Source organism: Chlorocebus sabaeus, chromosome 7 (assembly GCF_047675955.1).
Source record: "Chlorocebus sabaeus isolate Y175 chromosome 7, mChlSab1.0.hap1, whole genome shotgun sequence".
Classification (NCBI taxonomy): Eukaryota; Metazoa; Chordata; class Mammalia; order Primates; family Cercopithecidae; genus Chlorocebus; species Chlorocebus sabaeus.
Window position 1 is genome coordinate 14,522,487 of NC_132910.1, and position 17,819 is coordinate 14,540,305.

Below are 17,819 nucleotides of genomic sequence, written 5' to 3' on the forward strand. Positions count from 1 at the left end.
TCACCCCTTCCCTTTCCTTTCAGGAGACATTTCTGCAGGTGTAGATGTCACATCAATAAAGGCAGTCATGACTGAGAGTGTGTGGGTGCCTAATTCATTCTTAATAGGATTATGTGATTCAGGGTGCTTCCTTTGTTTCAAGCTGAAGAACTCTCAGCCTCTGTTTGGGTTCCAGTGGTCTGGACAGTATCACTTGGGCATGCAGAATGTTTCACACACATGACGGCACCCAGTTCATACATACTAAGCACCTCCCTCCAAGTAGAAGTGGAACCTAACTCTGTTCCAAAAGCAAGTAAGAATAAGGACTTCAGGTGGAGCATGAATATCTCATTTTGAAATAACCTGTCTTCAAAACCCAAGCCAACAAGAATACAAGCCACTTTCTTGGGATTCCTCATGTTAACCTGGTCTATTATTTTACTGTTCATGTTTTTAGACAGTCTCTTCTGGGAGGAAACATGCCAGTCATATTAAATTAAGCCACATGAAATTGCTGTTATTTGACCATTATTCTGCTGCCAAAAATGGCAGCAAATTCACGTGAATACCAAAAATTCACATGAATCAACCTAATAGTAATCATAGCTATGTGTAAAATTTTTAGAATGTTCACTGTATCTATTTTTCAATTTAAATAGAGACCTCAGGTTGTACGACTAAAATGAGAAAATATCACACGTATGAAAATTCTTAATATCTGTTCAATCTCTAAGTATGTAAATCCTAGTATGATCTGATAGTCTTGCACATATTTTATGAAAACTGAGTACAAAACGTTGTCAGGATGAATGCACTTTAATGCTTTAAAGTTTAATCTCACGAATCTCAACAATCAAATGATTCCACTTGATTTATATATGTACATTTTATTAGAATTCTTCAGAACTGTCAACAATTGGACAACATACAGGAATAAAACACGTGGAACACCAACATCCTTTAAACTTACGCCGCTTATGTATTTACACATAAAGTTACTGTATATATAAAAAATATTTTCAAGGACTCATGGGCTTCAGAATATTCAAAAGACATTATTGCTACATTTCAATATTTACAAAAAAAGCCACAAAATAATTTCAAACGTTAAGCCACTGCAAAGAAACATCTGATGTAAGAAAAAATTATAAAAATATAAACTTTCAAGAATATCCAAGACAAAACTCTCAATGAAGTGCCCCTGAAGTACCTAGACATCTATAACTAACAACCACTTTTCTTACTATAATTGAAGTCAATAGAAACACAAAGGAATTTTTCAGACAAAGTATGGCAAACAACAATCTCTTGGGTGACAACACAACCCCAAAATCTGTTAACTTTGGAAAGGTGCGAGAGCATAGAACTCCAGTGCAAATGATTACTTCCAGATAATGGCCACAGTTCTCTAAATGTAGTCTAAGAAACATAGAAGGGGGAAACCATAAAGGCAACATACCTGAATCTTTCAAGACAACACACAAACTCTGCCATGTACACATTTGCCTTTTATATTGGGCAGTGAGGAAGGAGAGTTTTTTGTTTTGTTTTTTTAAAGAGGTCAACTACAGTAATAATGTCCAGGCTACAGTCTAAAGGGTAAAATTTCAATGTTTCAGTGAGACAGTAGCATTATGGAAGGTCTAAGGAACAGGTACAGTAAGATGAGTCTAAATAACAGAGTGCCTTAAGCGCAGGTGGACCGCAAATACATAGGGACTTATGCCTTCCACTTCCTCCGCACCACTATGGAAGCTTCTGGTGGGCTACTCTAGATAGCTATGTGAAAAGAAACAAGAGCAGTACTAATAATGAAAGCCAAGTTACTTTTTGGGTACTAAAAGACCCTCTTGGACTCAGGGCAAAAATACCCCTCCAAATATTTGTCTACACGCATACAAACGTACACACACATATATAGATACTGGCCCGGCGTCCAGGACATGCCTGTGAGGGAGGCTGAACCTAAACTTTATTTCCTGCTACATAAGAAGCGAAACTAAGACGGCAGTGTTTTCTCACTCCTGTGGGAGCCATGCAATGAATCAGTAACTTTGTCAAACAGCATCAAATCCATTGAGTACAATGCCATTCTGAAGCTGATAGACTTGTTCCGCAGAATCTATAGAATAAGTTCATCAGCTAAAAGAGGAGATTTTTAGACTGTGCTTTGTGGCTACACTGTTTCCTTAAAAAATGGTATAAACTATTTCCTTCAAACTTATATGGCTCTTAATCTACTTCTATACACAAGTGGACATAATGCCACAGAAACGAAACCTTATGGTGTTTTCCCCTCAAATGTATGAACACGGACAATTTATAGATGCGTATATACAAGTTCTGGTTAGGGAGGCCTTCTCTCCAATTCAACGCTCTAATAGCAAACTCTATTTAAAAACCAGGTCAGTAGTATAAAAGCTCATGCAGTGGTCCACAGAAGAGCATCTTTCGTTCACACTTGGGGATCATTTTTTTCATGGCCTATGTCTCATTCCCAGCATGAAATACTAGATTTCTTAAGCCCAGGTGTTCATACTCTGTCTTTTGTTCTAATGACGTTCTGTTTTCCACATAAAGGACTTAGGTTTTCAGCTTCTAATCTTGTTGCATCATCATACTACTATGGATGGTTCTGAAGGCCAAATGTGATTACTACCATTTATTCAGGTAAACTATCAACCATATTTTTGGGCAGAACTGGAAGAGCCTTGGAAAGGACTCTGGCCCCCAGCCCATACCTCCCTCTCTTTTTCCAAATCAGAATGTTTTCTGTTCATGGTAGGAGCTACTTTGCTATTGGGAATATATACAGTTCGAACCTTTGCAATAGGATGGTGGCTGATGACAAAAATCATCAACCACTAAAGTGTGCTCAGAAAGACAGGATTGCAGTGGGGTGCCCACTATCCTGGAGTTGGATGCAAGTCAAAAGAAAACAAAATAACCATCATGGAAGCCAATAGAAGAGGAGATCATTCCTGGAGGGGTGACCCAAACACTCATTCTGCTCAGACGTCGTCGTGCACAAGCAGAGGTTGGGAGGAGGAAGCGGTGCTGCCGACAGAATTGATCCTCACGGAATGGTCCACTACAGGCTTCTGTCGGTTGGGGCTGCAGTTTGCTAAGTTGGAGTAAATCTGGGGAAAACAAGCGCATAGTCAATACACCAGGTCCCTACAATGAACACAACAACAAAAGGCATACTTACAGTGTCAAGATCACCACTAGCTGATGGAAACTCTTAAGAGAGAAGTGGTTTACAAGAACTTTATGGCCAAAACCCAAGTCATACTGACAAAACAAATATAAGCTTTGTTTTCCCCTTCATTTTTCCAAAGGAAATAACTTCATACGAGAAGTAGGGACAAAACATGCACAAGCTTAGCTCTTCTAATGGGGCACACCAGGGAGCAAGCACTATCAAACCTATCTAAAAAGGCTTGTAAATCTCTACAGCCAACTACAACCCAACAACCAATGTAATTTGCTGAGAAACCCATGGCCCTTCCAGGGGTCTCCTGTCAAGAATCAAAGTAACTGGGTGAAAAATGCTGTTTAAGTTGAAACACGCTTTGAAACCCAGAAGAACAAGCTTTAACCCAAAAATTATCAGTGGTGTGCTATTAGGAAAGAAAAGATAGCTCCAAGCACACAGCCCAGTAAAGAAAGCAGCTTAAAAAAATCAGAGTCAAAGTATCACTAATTCTTCCTTAAAAGCAAGAGAGGAAATAATAGATTTGAGTTTTCATTCCCCCCCACTTCCCAAATCACTGGGAGGGATCTCCCAACTTCAAACAGCTCTTCATTCTATATGGCTTGTGGGCATGACAGCTATCTGCCATTTTCTGGCTATGCTTGTTTGATCAGAAGGCTTATTTCACTGCAGTAACAAGCTGTCTTTTCTATGCGTTTATTCTATTCACATCACCCCAACCCTCCAAAGGATGAATGGCCCTGACATGTGAGAGGGAGAAAATACTGACCCCATGACCAGCATTTGAGATAGGGGAGGAAACATGGCAAATCCTTACGGAAACTTCTACTTCCACTGAGTACAAAACTCTCCACCCTTCCCCCTCAATCTCACATCCTTCTTTGGCTCAGAACAGGAGGGCTGGGCAGAAAGAACTGGTTTCCATTGCTTTACTTCCCCTACCTGAAGCCCAATTTGCAACCTAAGATGAGGAGAGAAGGGGTTGGGAGGTTAGTCCTCACCTTGAAAACCTGAGGAGGAGGACACACCTGGAACTGGGAGAAGGGGGATTCAGCCAGAGTATACTCACATGATTGGTGCTCTCTGAAATCTGCTTCTCAATTAGCTGAACAATTTGCTTGAATGTTGGTCTTTTTAGGGGATCCGCATCCCAGCAAGTCTTCATTATGTCATACCTGCAAGACAAGGGCCATTTACTATCCCTCCTCAACACCCTCAGACTGTTTTCAAATGTATGGCATCCAGCAACTTCAGTAATAATTCCAGAGCTATGCAACTGGACATATGGACTGACATATGGATAACATAAAACACTGCATGTATGAAATGCTGCTGAAACTTTCTGTATTTTTGGTGACAAGAGATTATGAAAATAAACTACAGAAATGACATTTGACCAGCGTGTCATAAAGAAACCAAGTGACATTTCAAACTGTGTTATGAAAACCCTCAACATCTGGGTTTCTGTCTTTAAAAAGAAAAATAAAAGGGAAAATGTGATCTAAAGGAAAAATTTTTCGACCCTTACATTTCAGCAGGTGCATGTTCAGGGCTGAGCATCCGGAAGCCTTCCTTGATCATCTTGTAGAATTTAGAATCGACTGGCATTCCAGGATAGGGGCTGCTTCCTGAGACACAGTTTGCAAAGCAGTGTTAATCACAAGGAAGCAGGACACTAATGAAATCTCAAGAAGATGCTCTGAGTCTAATGAGGGTGTCTTTGGCAAGGATCATTTTACCTAAAGAGAATAGCTCCCAAAGAAAAATTCCATAGGACCAGACGTCACTTTCAAATGTGTATACACAGTTGAAAATGCTTTCAGGTGCCATCCACTTCACAGGTAGTCGAGCCTGTAATGGAAGCACAACAGAGTCAACAATGTTAATTCAGAAGCTCAACAAAACTGAACAGAAGATATTCTTATAGATGCTGCTGTTGCTGAAATGTGACATGATAACTTAAGTACCGTCTCACAAAAATCTTCTACCTATATAATCTCAGATGATCCTAATCACCTCTGAAATACATGGCTCACAAGTTCATTATCCCCATTTTAAGATGTGAACACTATGTCAGTACGGCATGGAGATTAAGAGCACAAACATCAGAGACAGCCAGACATTTTAGCTCTGGCTCTATCATGGGCCTTAGGTAATGCAGAGATTTGTTAGTTTCCACTGAATATGTCCCTCTCCCTTCCTTAAAAACAGAAACATGGCCTCTCACAATTAGGACTACATTTCCCAGCCTCCTTTGCAGCTAGCTAGCTGTAGTCAGGTGACTCGGTTTTGGCCACCCAGTTGTAAGTGCTGTATGGCAGCTTCAGGAATCCCTCCTTACAATATAGCTGGCATGTGCCTTCTGCCCTCTCTTCTGTAGTGCAAGGGCCCCCTGCCTTCTGGATGTGATGGCTGGCTATCTACCTGGTGGTCATCTTGGACCATGGACATGGGGGTTACACCCAGGAATGGCTAAGCATGGAAGGGAAAGACTTGGCCCAGGTACTCCATGGAATCTTTATACCAATCCTGGCCTGCTACCCTTAGACTTCTTTTATTTTGGGTTTTGACAGAAGTCAAAACCCAAAACTCTAATACACTGGGGAAGTCATTAAAATATCTGTAATTAAACCTCCGTATCTTCTGTAAAACAAAATGAACACTTTTAATTTTATGAATTGTCCTTTATGAATTTTATGAATTGTCCCATTAAATAAGACAATGTGGGTAAAAATGCTTAGCACCACCTGACTCAGTGCTGTCTGAAAAACTGCCTAGAATAAAGGCAAGTACCCAATAAACAGTAGTGGCTTGTGATCATGACTCTTTGGAGAACTCTCTCCATTAAAGTTGAGATGAACTTTCTGTAACTATTCCTCTTAGATGCATTCTGGATTCCCAATCTTAATCTGCCACAAAAAGCTAAATCAATCCTTCTCTTAATCCATTTAGGATTGAAATCTGGGACAGCTTTTTTTTTTTTTTTTGGTGTTAAAGTTATTTTAGTCAGTTTAAAAAAACAAAAACAAACTTCCAATATCCCTTCTCTTCCTAGATGTTGTGCTAAAGCTCCTATGAGGGCTCCTAACCTGAGATCTATGGGTGTCAAATTCAGGGGCCTGTGAACTTGGAAAGGAAAAATGACATCCTTAGTTTTGCTAATTTCTAGATGAAATTTAGCATTTCTCCAAATTACTAAGAAAGGTGATAAACCACAGTAGTATTAGCTGTACCTGCGACTTTGTCATGAACATCTTCATATCCTATTAAGTCTTTACAAGTATCTCAAAATCACATTTACATTAATCACCACTCTAAAATTACAGTGGTTTTTGGAAAAAAGTAATAGCAAAACCCACAATTACTTTTGCACCAACCTAACAGAGCCTGTTACTCTCTGTAGTAAACACATGTACTGACATATCACAAATTTACTTAATAATGTGATAGTTATTTCGGTTTAACTGTTTTCCTTCGTAATCCTACATATTTCATCATAGGCGTCGAAAACAGTGTTCTGATAAGGGTTCCATAGGCTTTACCAGACTCTAAAAGGGCCATGACATGAAAAATGATGAAGAACTCATGTGAAAGGAAAGAACTTCAGAGAACCTGACGTAACAAGGAGATCTCAAATGATGATGACATAAATGCAGGGCGGTAACATGTTTGAGTTTCTTATCTTGTTCCAGAAATTCTCCTTACCCACTAGACAGGTGAAGGCGACGTCTGTGATTGGTTAGTTCAACTGACTTGAACTGGACTCTACAGTCTGGAAGCCTGATGGAGCCAACCCCTCTGTTAATTCAAACTAAGGTCACTAACTAATAATAAGACAGTATATAACCATCATCACGATTATTTAGATCGTAAATAAGACATCTATAAAGAATAGTAACAATATGTCTGGCACTGTCCTGAGCACTTTACATATATTAACTCATAACTTTCTCAGTCAGGAATCACTATTATTCCCAAGGGGAGAAAAACAAAGATTCAGAGTTATTGGATAACTCTTGACAAAATTACACAGCCAGGAAATAATGGAGACAGAATACAGAATTCATCAAGACTGGGCCTGGAGACTGCCACCTTCCTCCTCCTCCCTTTGGTCAATATTCAGAGGACTGGATAATTAACAACTTATCATTCTTCCTTCCAAAATTGCACGAGGATGAAGAGAAGTTGTTTTTATTATCACTCCTGATGATAATATCTAGCTTCAGGGCAGCCTTTTCAGAAATTCATGCTTTGGCCAGGAGATAAACACAGCAACACTCTTACAAAACCAAGTCGGGTACAGGCTACCAATAGAGACACCGCAGTGATGAGGGGGACACTACATGATCATAAGGGGCCCAATTCCACCTCCAGGAATAAATCGACTGTAGAAATGAGCCCAGGAAGACAGGCACAGAAGAATATAAGGGGCGATATGGTTTTCCATGGCGATGAGATGCCAATCTGGAAATCACAGGCTCTGGTTTCAGTCTCTACTGCCCTGTGTCACCTCAGATAAAAAGCACTAAAATATGCTATGCCTTAGTTTCTCCAACTTTTAAAATAGGAAGGTGCTGCAATTATAGGATGAGGGTTTGTTCTCAGGATTCAGTAATTGGCAATAAAATACAGCACTTTGAAAAACATTTACTATATTCTACAAACCCACTATTACTTATGAACCTATTTAATAGCTCTCTGTGTATTCTAGGATCCAACATTCTATATGGCTAACTCTGAACACGATCTTAGATTTTAGTATTTTTCACACGGCATGTCAATCCCGCCAAAATTTATCCTGCTGTGACCTTCAATGACCTACATTTGTTACACTTGAGCAAAATCAAGTTCATTGCCATTCTCAGGCTATAATGAAAATTAAGGCTATTTCTGTTTCCTTCCCATGCCCCATAATTACACAATTAGAATTAGGAATTCTATTATTGACTGTTAGTTGTAGTAATGTTCAGCATACCATGCAAATTTTGCTGAAGTACACTTAATTTGACTGCTAAAATGTGCGATATCCCTGGACAGGATTTACATTATGAAAATCATAGAAAACAATTTTTATCGAAAGTTGAAACTAAAAATCCTTTGCAGGACTGTCAAGCAGAGAATGGGTACTCACGTTTCCTTTAACCACATAATTAGAATCATTCTTGATGTCTCTGGCTAGACCAAAATCACAAATCTTTGTGATCCGACCATGAGTAAGGAGGATATTTCTGGCTGCCAAGTCTCTGTGAATACACTATTAGGTTGGAGGAGAAAAGAAAATCATTTAAATTCATTTTAACTTGTAAAGAGTGAAAACTAACTTTTTAATATTAGAGTGTTGCTTATATTATAAAAAATCCAACACTTTTGTTTTAAAGTACTTAGTACACCAAAAATAAAAATCAAAAGTATGCCTTGAATGATGTTCACATAATCAAGAGTCTAATTACTATAATCTCTTTCAAAAGCAATTCTAATAAATGCTATTTTCTTCTCAGGACTGCTTTCATTCATAGGGAAATACATAAGAAATAGTCATATCATACTGTTTAAACTGAAAATTCATTTTGCATGCAGTTTGTTGAATGTCCTTTCACAGAGTTCCTAACATGCCTTTGCAACTTCAATCTAACATCTCCCAAGGACACACGGAAGAAGGTCTTTATTTCAGCCATCCTATATCCTTTCTTAGTTTGGTAATTGTTGGGAAATGTCACCCATGACATTTAAGGGTAGGACTGGTAACCTCATTCTGTTTGGTTAATCTTACTTCCTAAGGAATTCCTCTCACCCTTCCACAGACCATGCTCCTTGTTTTCATTCCATCATTCTCTTTCCATTCTTATCCTTCTCCCAAGTGTTTATTATTCTCTCTGACCCCTTATTTCCTGATACTTCATAAGCCACACATATAATATTTGGATCTAACTTCAATAAAACTCAAGCCTATGCTTCACCCTAAGCCTTGTAACTATGAGGTGCCCTCTGCTTTTACTGATAAAATGATTCTGTTCTCTAGGAACATATCCTACATCCTAAAAGCCAAAAGTTTTAAATGAATTTCAATGCATATAAAAGAATATTCATAGAAAAACTCATTTAGACAGGCTTGCACTTTAAAGCTTACAAATTAGAACAGGAATTCCAAAGAGACAGCCGTTGGAACATGAAGAAACTAAATTTCCTCTGCTTTTGGTTACCACACTTCAAAATGACACTCTGCATTCTAACTATGGCTCTAAAATGCTCTGTTCTCAAGAAAAAAAAAATCAAAAAAATCAAAAAATCAAAACACAAAACTCTTTTGAGAATCACTCCCACTTACATTCTTGGAGGCAAGGAAAGCCATGCCCTTTGCCACCTGGTAAGAAAAGCTCAGCAAGTCTTCTAAGTCTAGGGCCAACTCGTCATCCTCCATGATGGCGGGTGTCACATCTCTTTCTATGTATGAGCCTGTGAGGAAGAGAGGATTTTTCTTAGCGATTAAAACCATAAAGGTTAGGACAGGAAAAGACAGTGGCAATGACAATACCAAAGGCTGGTAATGAATGAACTAATGTGAACTTGCAGGCAGATCACTTCCCTTGTGTCCAGCAAAGGTAGATGCTGAATCACAAAGTTAATATTTAACAATCCTAGGCTGAGTTACAAAATCCGTAGAGAGGGATGGCGAATTAATACAAAGATCTCATATCTATAGTAAGATGCTCAGGCACAAAAACAAATGCTCTGACCCCAAATTCCCACTTACAACCCTAACTGCCATTGACCATTGGCATTGCTACCGTAAAGCAGAACTGGTCTGCATCGTTGCTGCTGGGAATGATGTTATATTCCACATTAGCATGATACATATATTCTTTATAAATAAAGTTGCTCTTGTTGCTTGATAGGTAGGTACTCACCTATTCTCGCAGATCTCCTTTTGTCAGCCTTGGTTGGGACAACATAAGAAACTCCAGGTTTCATGTCCATGTACTCATTAGTACTATCGCTGCTGGGAGAGATGAAACAAGTCATGACTGAATCAAGTGGGACACGCAGAAGGGCACTCACGGGTCAGGCTATACCTCCTCATCCCCTCTGCTACATGATAGACTGGACCAATTTGAAGAAAGCCATGTAAAGTTTGAATAGAGTTTGAAAATCTTATTCTGTAAGATATGACTTTTTAATATTTGATATTGGGGTCCATGCCCAGAAACTAGGTGTCCTTTTTGTGTTTAATCATATAGAGGACTCAGGTTAGAAATTTCCCATCTCTTGACACAATGAATTTAACGGGAGACAGAGAGCCAAATATGGTATCCTGTATCACCTCAAACTCTCTAAATGAGCCCCAGGAGACAAGATGAAAGAAAGACAAAGAAGAGCTTCCAAGATGTGTTATGGGGGAGGCAGAGATCGTTAACATATAGTGACTGATGGAAAAAGGTTTTAAAAAAAAATCAAGTTGGTTCAGATAAACACCAATAATTTGGATGATTTTCTGAACCATCTGGACCTCTTCAATCTGCAACATTTGGCTGGAGACTCTTCAAGATTTCTAGTACTTCCTGCTTCTGATTAGCATAGAAACACCATGACAACAATCTCCTTCAGAGTGTGCTGGTGGTTCCAATCCCATATGGGATCCCAAAGCACAAAGAACATCACACAGGATTGAACAATTTAGGCCATTATATCAGAAAGTTAAAGGATATATATAGGGCCAAGGTTTCGGAAAGAAGCAAAATGGCTCATTTCTTCATATAATGAGCACATGCCCAGGAGAAACTAACAAAAAGTGGTTTTGTACAGTTTCTACTACCACTTTACATTACTCAAGTTTATAGGATTAAAAAAACATAGAAGTTTCACCTGGGGTTTTAAACTTTAGTCAGAGGTACAGAAAATGGCTTTAAGAGGTAATTGCCCATCAATAATATTTACTGAGGTCTCCTTGAGGGCCTGGTGTTAAGAGTTCAGGAGGCAATGTCTTGTCATCGCAAGATGCAGTGGATATAAAGTGCATAAAAAGGATAGGAAAAATCTACCGCACAACTGCGGCAATATACAGTATAGAGGACTGGGCGAAATAACCATGACTTCTGTTGGACTGGGTACATCTAGGAAGTCTTCTCAAATGGTGGCTCTTAACAGCATTTCCAAAGAAAGAATAGGCAAGGTATGAGAAGAATTCTTCTCTGGTTGTAAATCAAACTCGAAGCTCTTTATACATGATTCAAATTCAGAATGGCATCAATGATGAAAGAGATGAAAATAATGTCCAGAATTTTTAAAAACGTACTGGAATAGTTATGACTTTTAATAGCATGATGAATTAACAAGAGGCAAGGTATATAGGAATAATCCAGAGGTCAATAGCAAAAAGCCTACATGTAGAGATAAGTTCAGAGCTCTTTGTCATTCTGCTAAAGGTTTTAAAGGGACTTTATTGTGGCAACTTGAGAGGCTTTAGCATTTTCCCTACAAACAGTATCTCACTGGAAACATGCATACAGTACCAAGCTCAACGGTATAAATGGAAATACATGCAGGACAGAACCGTAAGAGAAACAGAAATAGAATTCATTCAGTTGCGTGAAACTAAAGTGTAGAAAAAAACTAAAAATGCATTTTTTAAAAATCAGCAAAAATCTAGGTTTAACACAGTTTGAATCTTTAAAAACACAATTTGAACTTTCTAAACTGTTAATCACATTTAAATGATTTAATAATTTTGATTTCATACCTCAGAGTACCTCAGTTCATTTTTTAAAGAATCAGCCTTGATTGCAAACCCTTATGACCCCATGAACTGCCTGTCAACAGCTAACTATTTATGTAAATCAGTCTTACCAGGAAGACTCCTTTGAATGCAGAAGATTCTTATAAAGTGCAGTTTCTGCATGATCTTCCTGCTTTGAACAAATAAAAGAATCACGTTTTCTTCTCAAAAAATTCAAAAGATCACCATAGCAACAATATTCTGTAATGACCAGGGTGGGCCCTAAAAGCACATAAGAAAAGGTTAGAAAGAGGTGAGATATATAGATTAATTCTGCCTCCCATAAAAATACCCAAGGGTGGTCATGGCCATTAATATTCAGCTTCAGTGGATAAGCCTACTTAGTCCCAATACAATCCTATATATTAACACTGCTTATCAAAAAAGCAGCATTATGTGGAGTAACATAAAACAAGCAAGTCTCTTTTAACCTGAATTTCCAAATGACATTAGTATTTGGGGCCAAGCGTGACTGCTGATTTTACAGACAGAAGTTACTGCTTTCAAAGGTTCTACTATTATCAAGCTTCCTACGTGAATCCTTTGATTCACTTCTGTTTACAGCAGGGCTTCACACACTCGCTGTAACGTTATTATGGAAATAACGAAGGCACAAACTGCGGCATAGTGGGAAAATCAGTCACATGGAGCAGCCAGCTGGGACGAGACTGGAAAGTGAGTGAAAACCTAAAATGACCTGTGTTCTGAGCACTACTAGTTGAAAAAAATTTTGGTGTTATGAATGTTTAAAACTGTAATTTGGAAGTAAAAGGCAACTAATTAACTTAGGAAAGAAATTTTCTCATGAACAATTCATGATGTGGTGAAGCAACATTTATGGGGGTTGTTTGAAGACATTATATAAAGCTGTCAACTTTACCATGGATCTCTAGAAACAGCTCATTTTACACATCTTTGTTTCTTTCAACTGAAATACTTTCTGCGAACATCACAGACATCCTCGATGGGAACCTCAACTAAGGCTTCAAATTGGAAACTTATTTTTTACAGAAGTGAAATGTTTGCCTCATTTGGTGTATATTTGAGAACCAGTAGGCTTAGGGGCCTATTTTAAATTATAGTATGCAAGCTAATATTAACCCTTTCAGTGGCTAAATATGATCAAGAAATATATAAAGGTTACAAGATAAGAGAAGCCTTCTGGTCGGGATGAGATATACAAGAGGCCAATGTTGTTGATGTTACAAACACGACAATAACTAGTGTATGTCCTGGGCTGTTCTACCCCATAATGATAAAATTAAAATCTGCATTCTTACGAACAATAAGGAAAACAAAATCTAGCAAGAAAGAACAACAGTCTGGGTAAAAAATCTTCCAAGCACTTTATAATCTAGCATTGCCAAAATCATATTAAAATGTCATGTTCTGATAACTTGACAGACAATAAAAGGCAGTTTGGACATGGCTTTACCTCCAATGGTGCAGGCTCCAAGAAGATTCACAATATTCATATGATTACCAAGGTAACTCAGGACTTTGAGTTCAGACATGAGGGCTTCTCGTTCTGTTAAATGGGCACTTGCTAAAATTGGAAACATGCATTTTAGCAAAAAGCACAATTGGCAAACTGATGTCAAGGCACGCAGTACCATACAGGAACTTACGTTTGAGCATCTTTACAGCGACAGTCATGGCCGCGTCCGACTTAATTAAGCCATAAGCAGTTGCCTCAACAACCTTCCCAAAAGCGCCAGCACCCAGGGTTTTCCCTGTAGGAAGGAAGACAACAAGGTAAGTGGTGGTGGTGCTGGTGGTGGAATGGAAGGATCATTTATGTAGTTTCAAAATCAATAAAGGAATTAAAAACAATTTTGTCTAGAGACATTTTCCTACAATGTTCTCTATGCCAAACCTATCAAAAGGGGTGCAATTTCACAGAAAACTCATTGTTTCAGGTGGAACAAAACAAAGGAAGCTACTGGAGTTCCTTAAAGTCATTGTTATGTGTACCCAAAAAGGTGACATGGAAAGCCCCTGTTTCATACTGACCAAAACTCAGCCTGTTTCTGGGAAACTCCCATTTGTGATCATAAGGAAGTTGTGTTGGGTCTATGTAAACATAATTGTTTCCATTTATCTCCTCAACAACCTTCCACTGTACTTCATACATGGGTTTCTGTTGGGAGAAAGGGGAAAATAGATCACTTTTTAAGAATTATTGTCGGAGTCATTAGAGCACTCTGGAGAGAGAACAAATAAATGGTTACCTGTAAATATTTGTAGGTGAGAATCATCACAATAATGCACATCATGCCAGCTACGATTACAAAACCAATCAGCAAAGGAGTGAACAGGGTGTGGGGATGGATTTGCTCTAAAATCAAACAGAAATGTGGAATCACAAACTTTGGCAGGATGGGATCTCTACCACAGCCACTCATTCCCAAATTGACCCACCTCCCAACTCACAGCCCATGGCAGGAAGCAAAGCTATGTGACTCTCAGAGCTTCACCTTGGTTACATCGTACTCTTGTTATTCAAATGAATCTTTAAAAATACAACTTGAAACCAGAATACTGCAGAATAGAAGTTGAGATTTCTGTAGAAAAGGAATAATTTATGCTGTTTTTCAATGAAAAGCAACATCTGAATGTACTTTGTACTTCAATCAAATCCCTGCCTTGTACAACTTTAAAAAAGAAACTACCTTTATGGATGGTTTATATTTTCTTCTTTACACTTTCCTGTATTTTCTAAATTTTCTACACTGAGCATGAATGTCTTTCACAACCAAAAAAAACACCATTTTTAAGGTATGCTTTTCGTTGCCCTGTCTGAAAAATCGAAGATGTAGAACAATGGAAGATTCTTCCCCTCATTACTCAAAACCTGAGAAAATACGCCACTTTTTGGCACTAGTCTTTGCCGACTCAAAAAAAACAAAACAAAACAAACAAACAAAAACAAACAAAAAAACACAAAAAACAAACAAAACCCAAGAAGGCCTAAAAAAGTGCCCACTTTCTTTGTTTTCCCACTTTGTACCAATTCAGCAATTTGCCCACAAGGAACTTTTAACTTATGTTAAGAGAGTTAGTCACACATGAATCAAATTTTAAATATTTTAAAGAAATAACTTGCTAACATGACTTCATAAAGGCAGTGTTAACTTTTGGATACAGTGTCTGGCAAAGTGTTAAAATAATTCACTTTAAATAATTGAAATTTTTAATTGAATTTAAATGTTAGATTGTTCTAATTCTGTTTGGGTGTAAGGTAAATATATTCCCCCCATTTGCTTTCTCTACCCCTTTTTAATGGAGACAATTGTAAATATACAACTAATATAAAAGAGGCGCACATACATATAAAATATATAAAGTAGCATGGTTAAAAGTGCTCTGGTAAAAACATATACTTAACAAGCTAGTACAAAATGAAACGCAGCGAGTTTGATGACAGTATGGTGTGATGTACGTATTACCAGAAATGACATGGTCAATGTTGGAATGAACTTAAAATCATGATTGATATGGTAGACAGAGCCTAAACATCCCCTTAAATTGGATTAAAAAGAAATATACCTTTGTTGTTACCTTTAAATGCAAAGTTAAAATAGGCAGAAGTCTTGCCCACATCGTTGTAAGCCTTACATTCAACCGTGCCATTGTGCTTGAATGCACTAGAATCTATGGAACTCTGAACCACTAGTTTTCCAAACGGTGGCCCAGATGCGTTTAGTGTCTGCACATCCACTGGCAGTACAGAAGCAGAGCATCTAAAGGGAAGAAAACAAAAGCCCAGGTTTACTCCAGGAAAATAAATAAATACATAAGACCCCTGGGATGTGGCACACTTTTAAAACAAAGTTAGAGGTTCATAATCAACAGAAAATGTCCTTTTACAAGTGTCTAAGAATAAGCACTTTGGTGACCTAGTGAGTGAAAAAAGCACTGGGGAAGAGAAGAAAGGGCAGAGGAGGCTTTGGAGTCAGATGTGGGTTTGAATCCTGATGAGTTAAAGACTGAGTTTCTACCACTGTAAAACGGGGATGGTAATACCCATTGCAGAGGGTTACTGAAAGGACTGGAAAGGAATTCAATAAAATGGCAGGCATATATGCTGGTACACAGCAGATCCCTAAAATAAACAAGCTTCAAAAGAGTACATGAATGGTTGAAAATAAATAGCACAGAGGAGGAAAGCATAAAAAATCTTCAAGGGACTCGGCGCAGTAGCTCACACCTATAATCTCAGCACTTTAGAAGGCCGAGGCAGGCAGATCACCTGAAGTCAGGAGTTCGAGACCAGACTGGCCAACACGGTGAAACTCTGTCTCTACTAAAAATACAGAAATTAGTTGGGCATGGTGGCAGGCACCTGTAATCCCAGCTACTCAGAGGCTGAGGCAGGAGAATCACTTGAACCCAGGAGGCAGAGGTTGCAGTGAGCCAAGATCACTCCACTGTACTCCAGCCTGGGCAACAGAGTGAGACTCCGTCTCAACAACAACAAAAAAATCAAGAATGTAGACCAGGAAATAGTCAAAGTGAGGACCGAAGTTTGAGTTCTAAGCAGGAAGGCCTAGTTGCACTGCAAGTGGCTGAGACCACCACTGCAAGGGATCTTTTCATGAGCCAGACCCCAACTTCCCTATTCTAAACACCTAGCTAGTTCCTGTTTCCCTTCTTAACACCTACATACATTCACTGTTTATTCCATCTATTATGTGTCTCTACCCACTAGAACAAGCTTGTCCAACCTGCAGCCCACATGTGGCCCAGGACACCTTTGAATGCGACCCAACACAAATTCATAAAGCTTAAAACATTATGAGTTTTGTTGGCAATTTTTGTTTTAGCTCATCAGCTATCATTAGTGTTACTGTATTTTATGTGTGGCCTAAGACAGTCGTTTTCTTCCTGTGTGGCCCAGGGAAGCCAAAAGATTGAACACTCCTGCACTAGAATATAAACTCATAAAGGCAAAAAGACTTGGGTGTGTTCTGTCCATTAGAATAGTGTCTGGTACACACTCGCCACTCCCTGTGTATCTACTGAATTAATGCCTGTAACTACAGGGCTTGCTTCTGCTGTGGTCATTCCTCCCAGGGACTCCTTAGTATTCCCCAAAAGAAAACACTCTCCTAAAATCCAGCTGAAAACAGCAATCTGATGTAACCCCTTCCAACTGGTTGTGATAAAGAGGCTTATTCCATGAAAAATAAAATTTCCGCGATCATACTGACTATTCAATTGTGACGTTAACCTGGGCTTTTAAAGCCTGAGCATAAAATAGTAATTGATGGATGAAAACAGCTATAGTGACCCCATTTTCGTCTTCAGGTAACGCAAAAGGACAATTTAAGGCTTAAGTGTGGATGGTGAGGGGCAAGCAGCACAGTGCCAGATGTTCTCTGTTCAGGGGCTGGGCACCTAATCAAGAAGAAACCCTTTTTAAAAGCGGTCGCTTGCAAACGCCATATGTATGTTGTAATTGTGCGATCATTACTTTTTGGTAACTTGGCAATTAACTACTGAGGTAATTTTTTCATGATAACTACAGTCACATTTCCCACACACATTACCTCCTGTGTATAGAATGGAAATCTAATTACTCTGTCCTGCAAAATTGCTTTATCTACCTGCAGGCTAGAAATTGCATGATAAATCCAGAAAGATAACCACCAAAACAGAGAAGTCATTCAGTAATCATTTTTCAGCAAACAAAATTAATGTCTACCAAGAAAAATACAGCAATTATCCCTTCTAAAAAGCCACATGGCTAGAAAAAAAAATAATCAAAACAAAGCTTTTTTTAAAAAAAAAAAATCAGAAAACATATTTGAAATTCATGTGAACTACAGTCCTTCCTCTCTGCATTAT

General features: G+C 38.5%; 1 protein-coding gene across 8 annotated transcripts in view; it reads right to left on the bottom strand.

The window, feature by feature from the left end:
- Positions 1-849: 849 nt before the first annotated feature.
- Positions 850-17,819, bottom strand: part of KIT (KIT proto-oncogene, receptor tyrosine kinase) — an 82,983-nt gene continuing 66,013 nt past the window's right edge. For 2 of the 8 annotated variants that reach the window (XM_007998690.3, XM_037989435.2), the window contains exons 9-21: positions 15,519-15,712; positions 14,201-14,307; positions 13,983-14,109; positions 13,598-13,702; positions 13,405-13,515; positions 12,041-12,191; positions 10,105-10,193; positions 9,525-9,652; positions 8,331-8,453; positions 4,939-5,050; positions 4,728-4,827; positions 4,269-4,374; positions 850-3,122 (exon numbers count right to left, since the gene is read on the bottom strand). In XM_007998690.3, coding sequence (XP_007996881.2) covers positions 2,994-3,122; positions 4,269-4,374; positions 4,728-4,827; positions 4,939-5,050; positions 8,331-8,453; positions 9,525-9,652; positions 10,105-10,193; positions 12,041-12,191; positions 13,405-13,515; positions 13,598-13,702; positions 13,983-14,109; positions 14,201-14,307; positions 15,519-15,712 — 1,582 coding nt within the window. In that variant the 3' untranslated portion in view covers positions 850-2,993. Of the gene's footprint in view, positions 3,123-4,268; positions 4,375-4,727; positions 4,828-4,938; positions 5,051-8,330; positions 8,454-9,524; positions 9,653-10,104; positions 10,197-12,040; positions 12,192-13,404; positions 13,516-13,597; positions 13,703-13,982; positions 14,110-14,200; positions 14,308-15,518; positions 15,713-17,819 lie in introns of all 8 variants that reach the window. The other 6 variants (XM_037989436.2, XM_037989437.2, XM_007998691.3 and 3 more) reach the window with 3 other exon arrangements.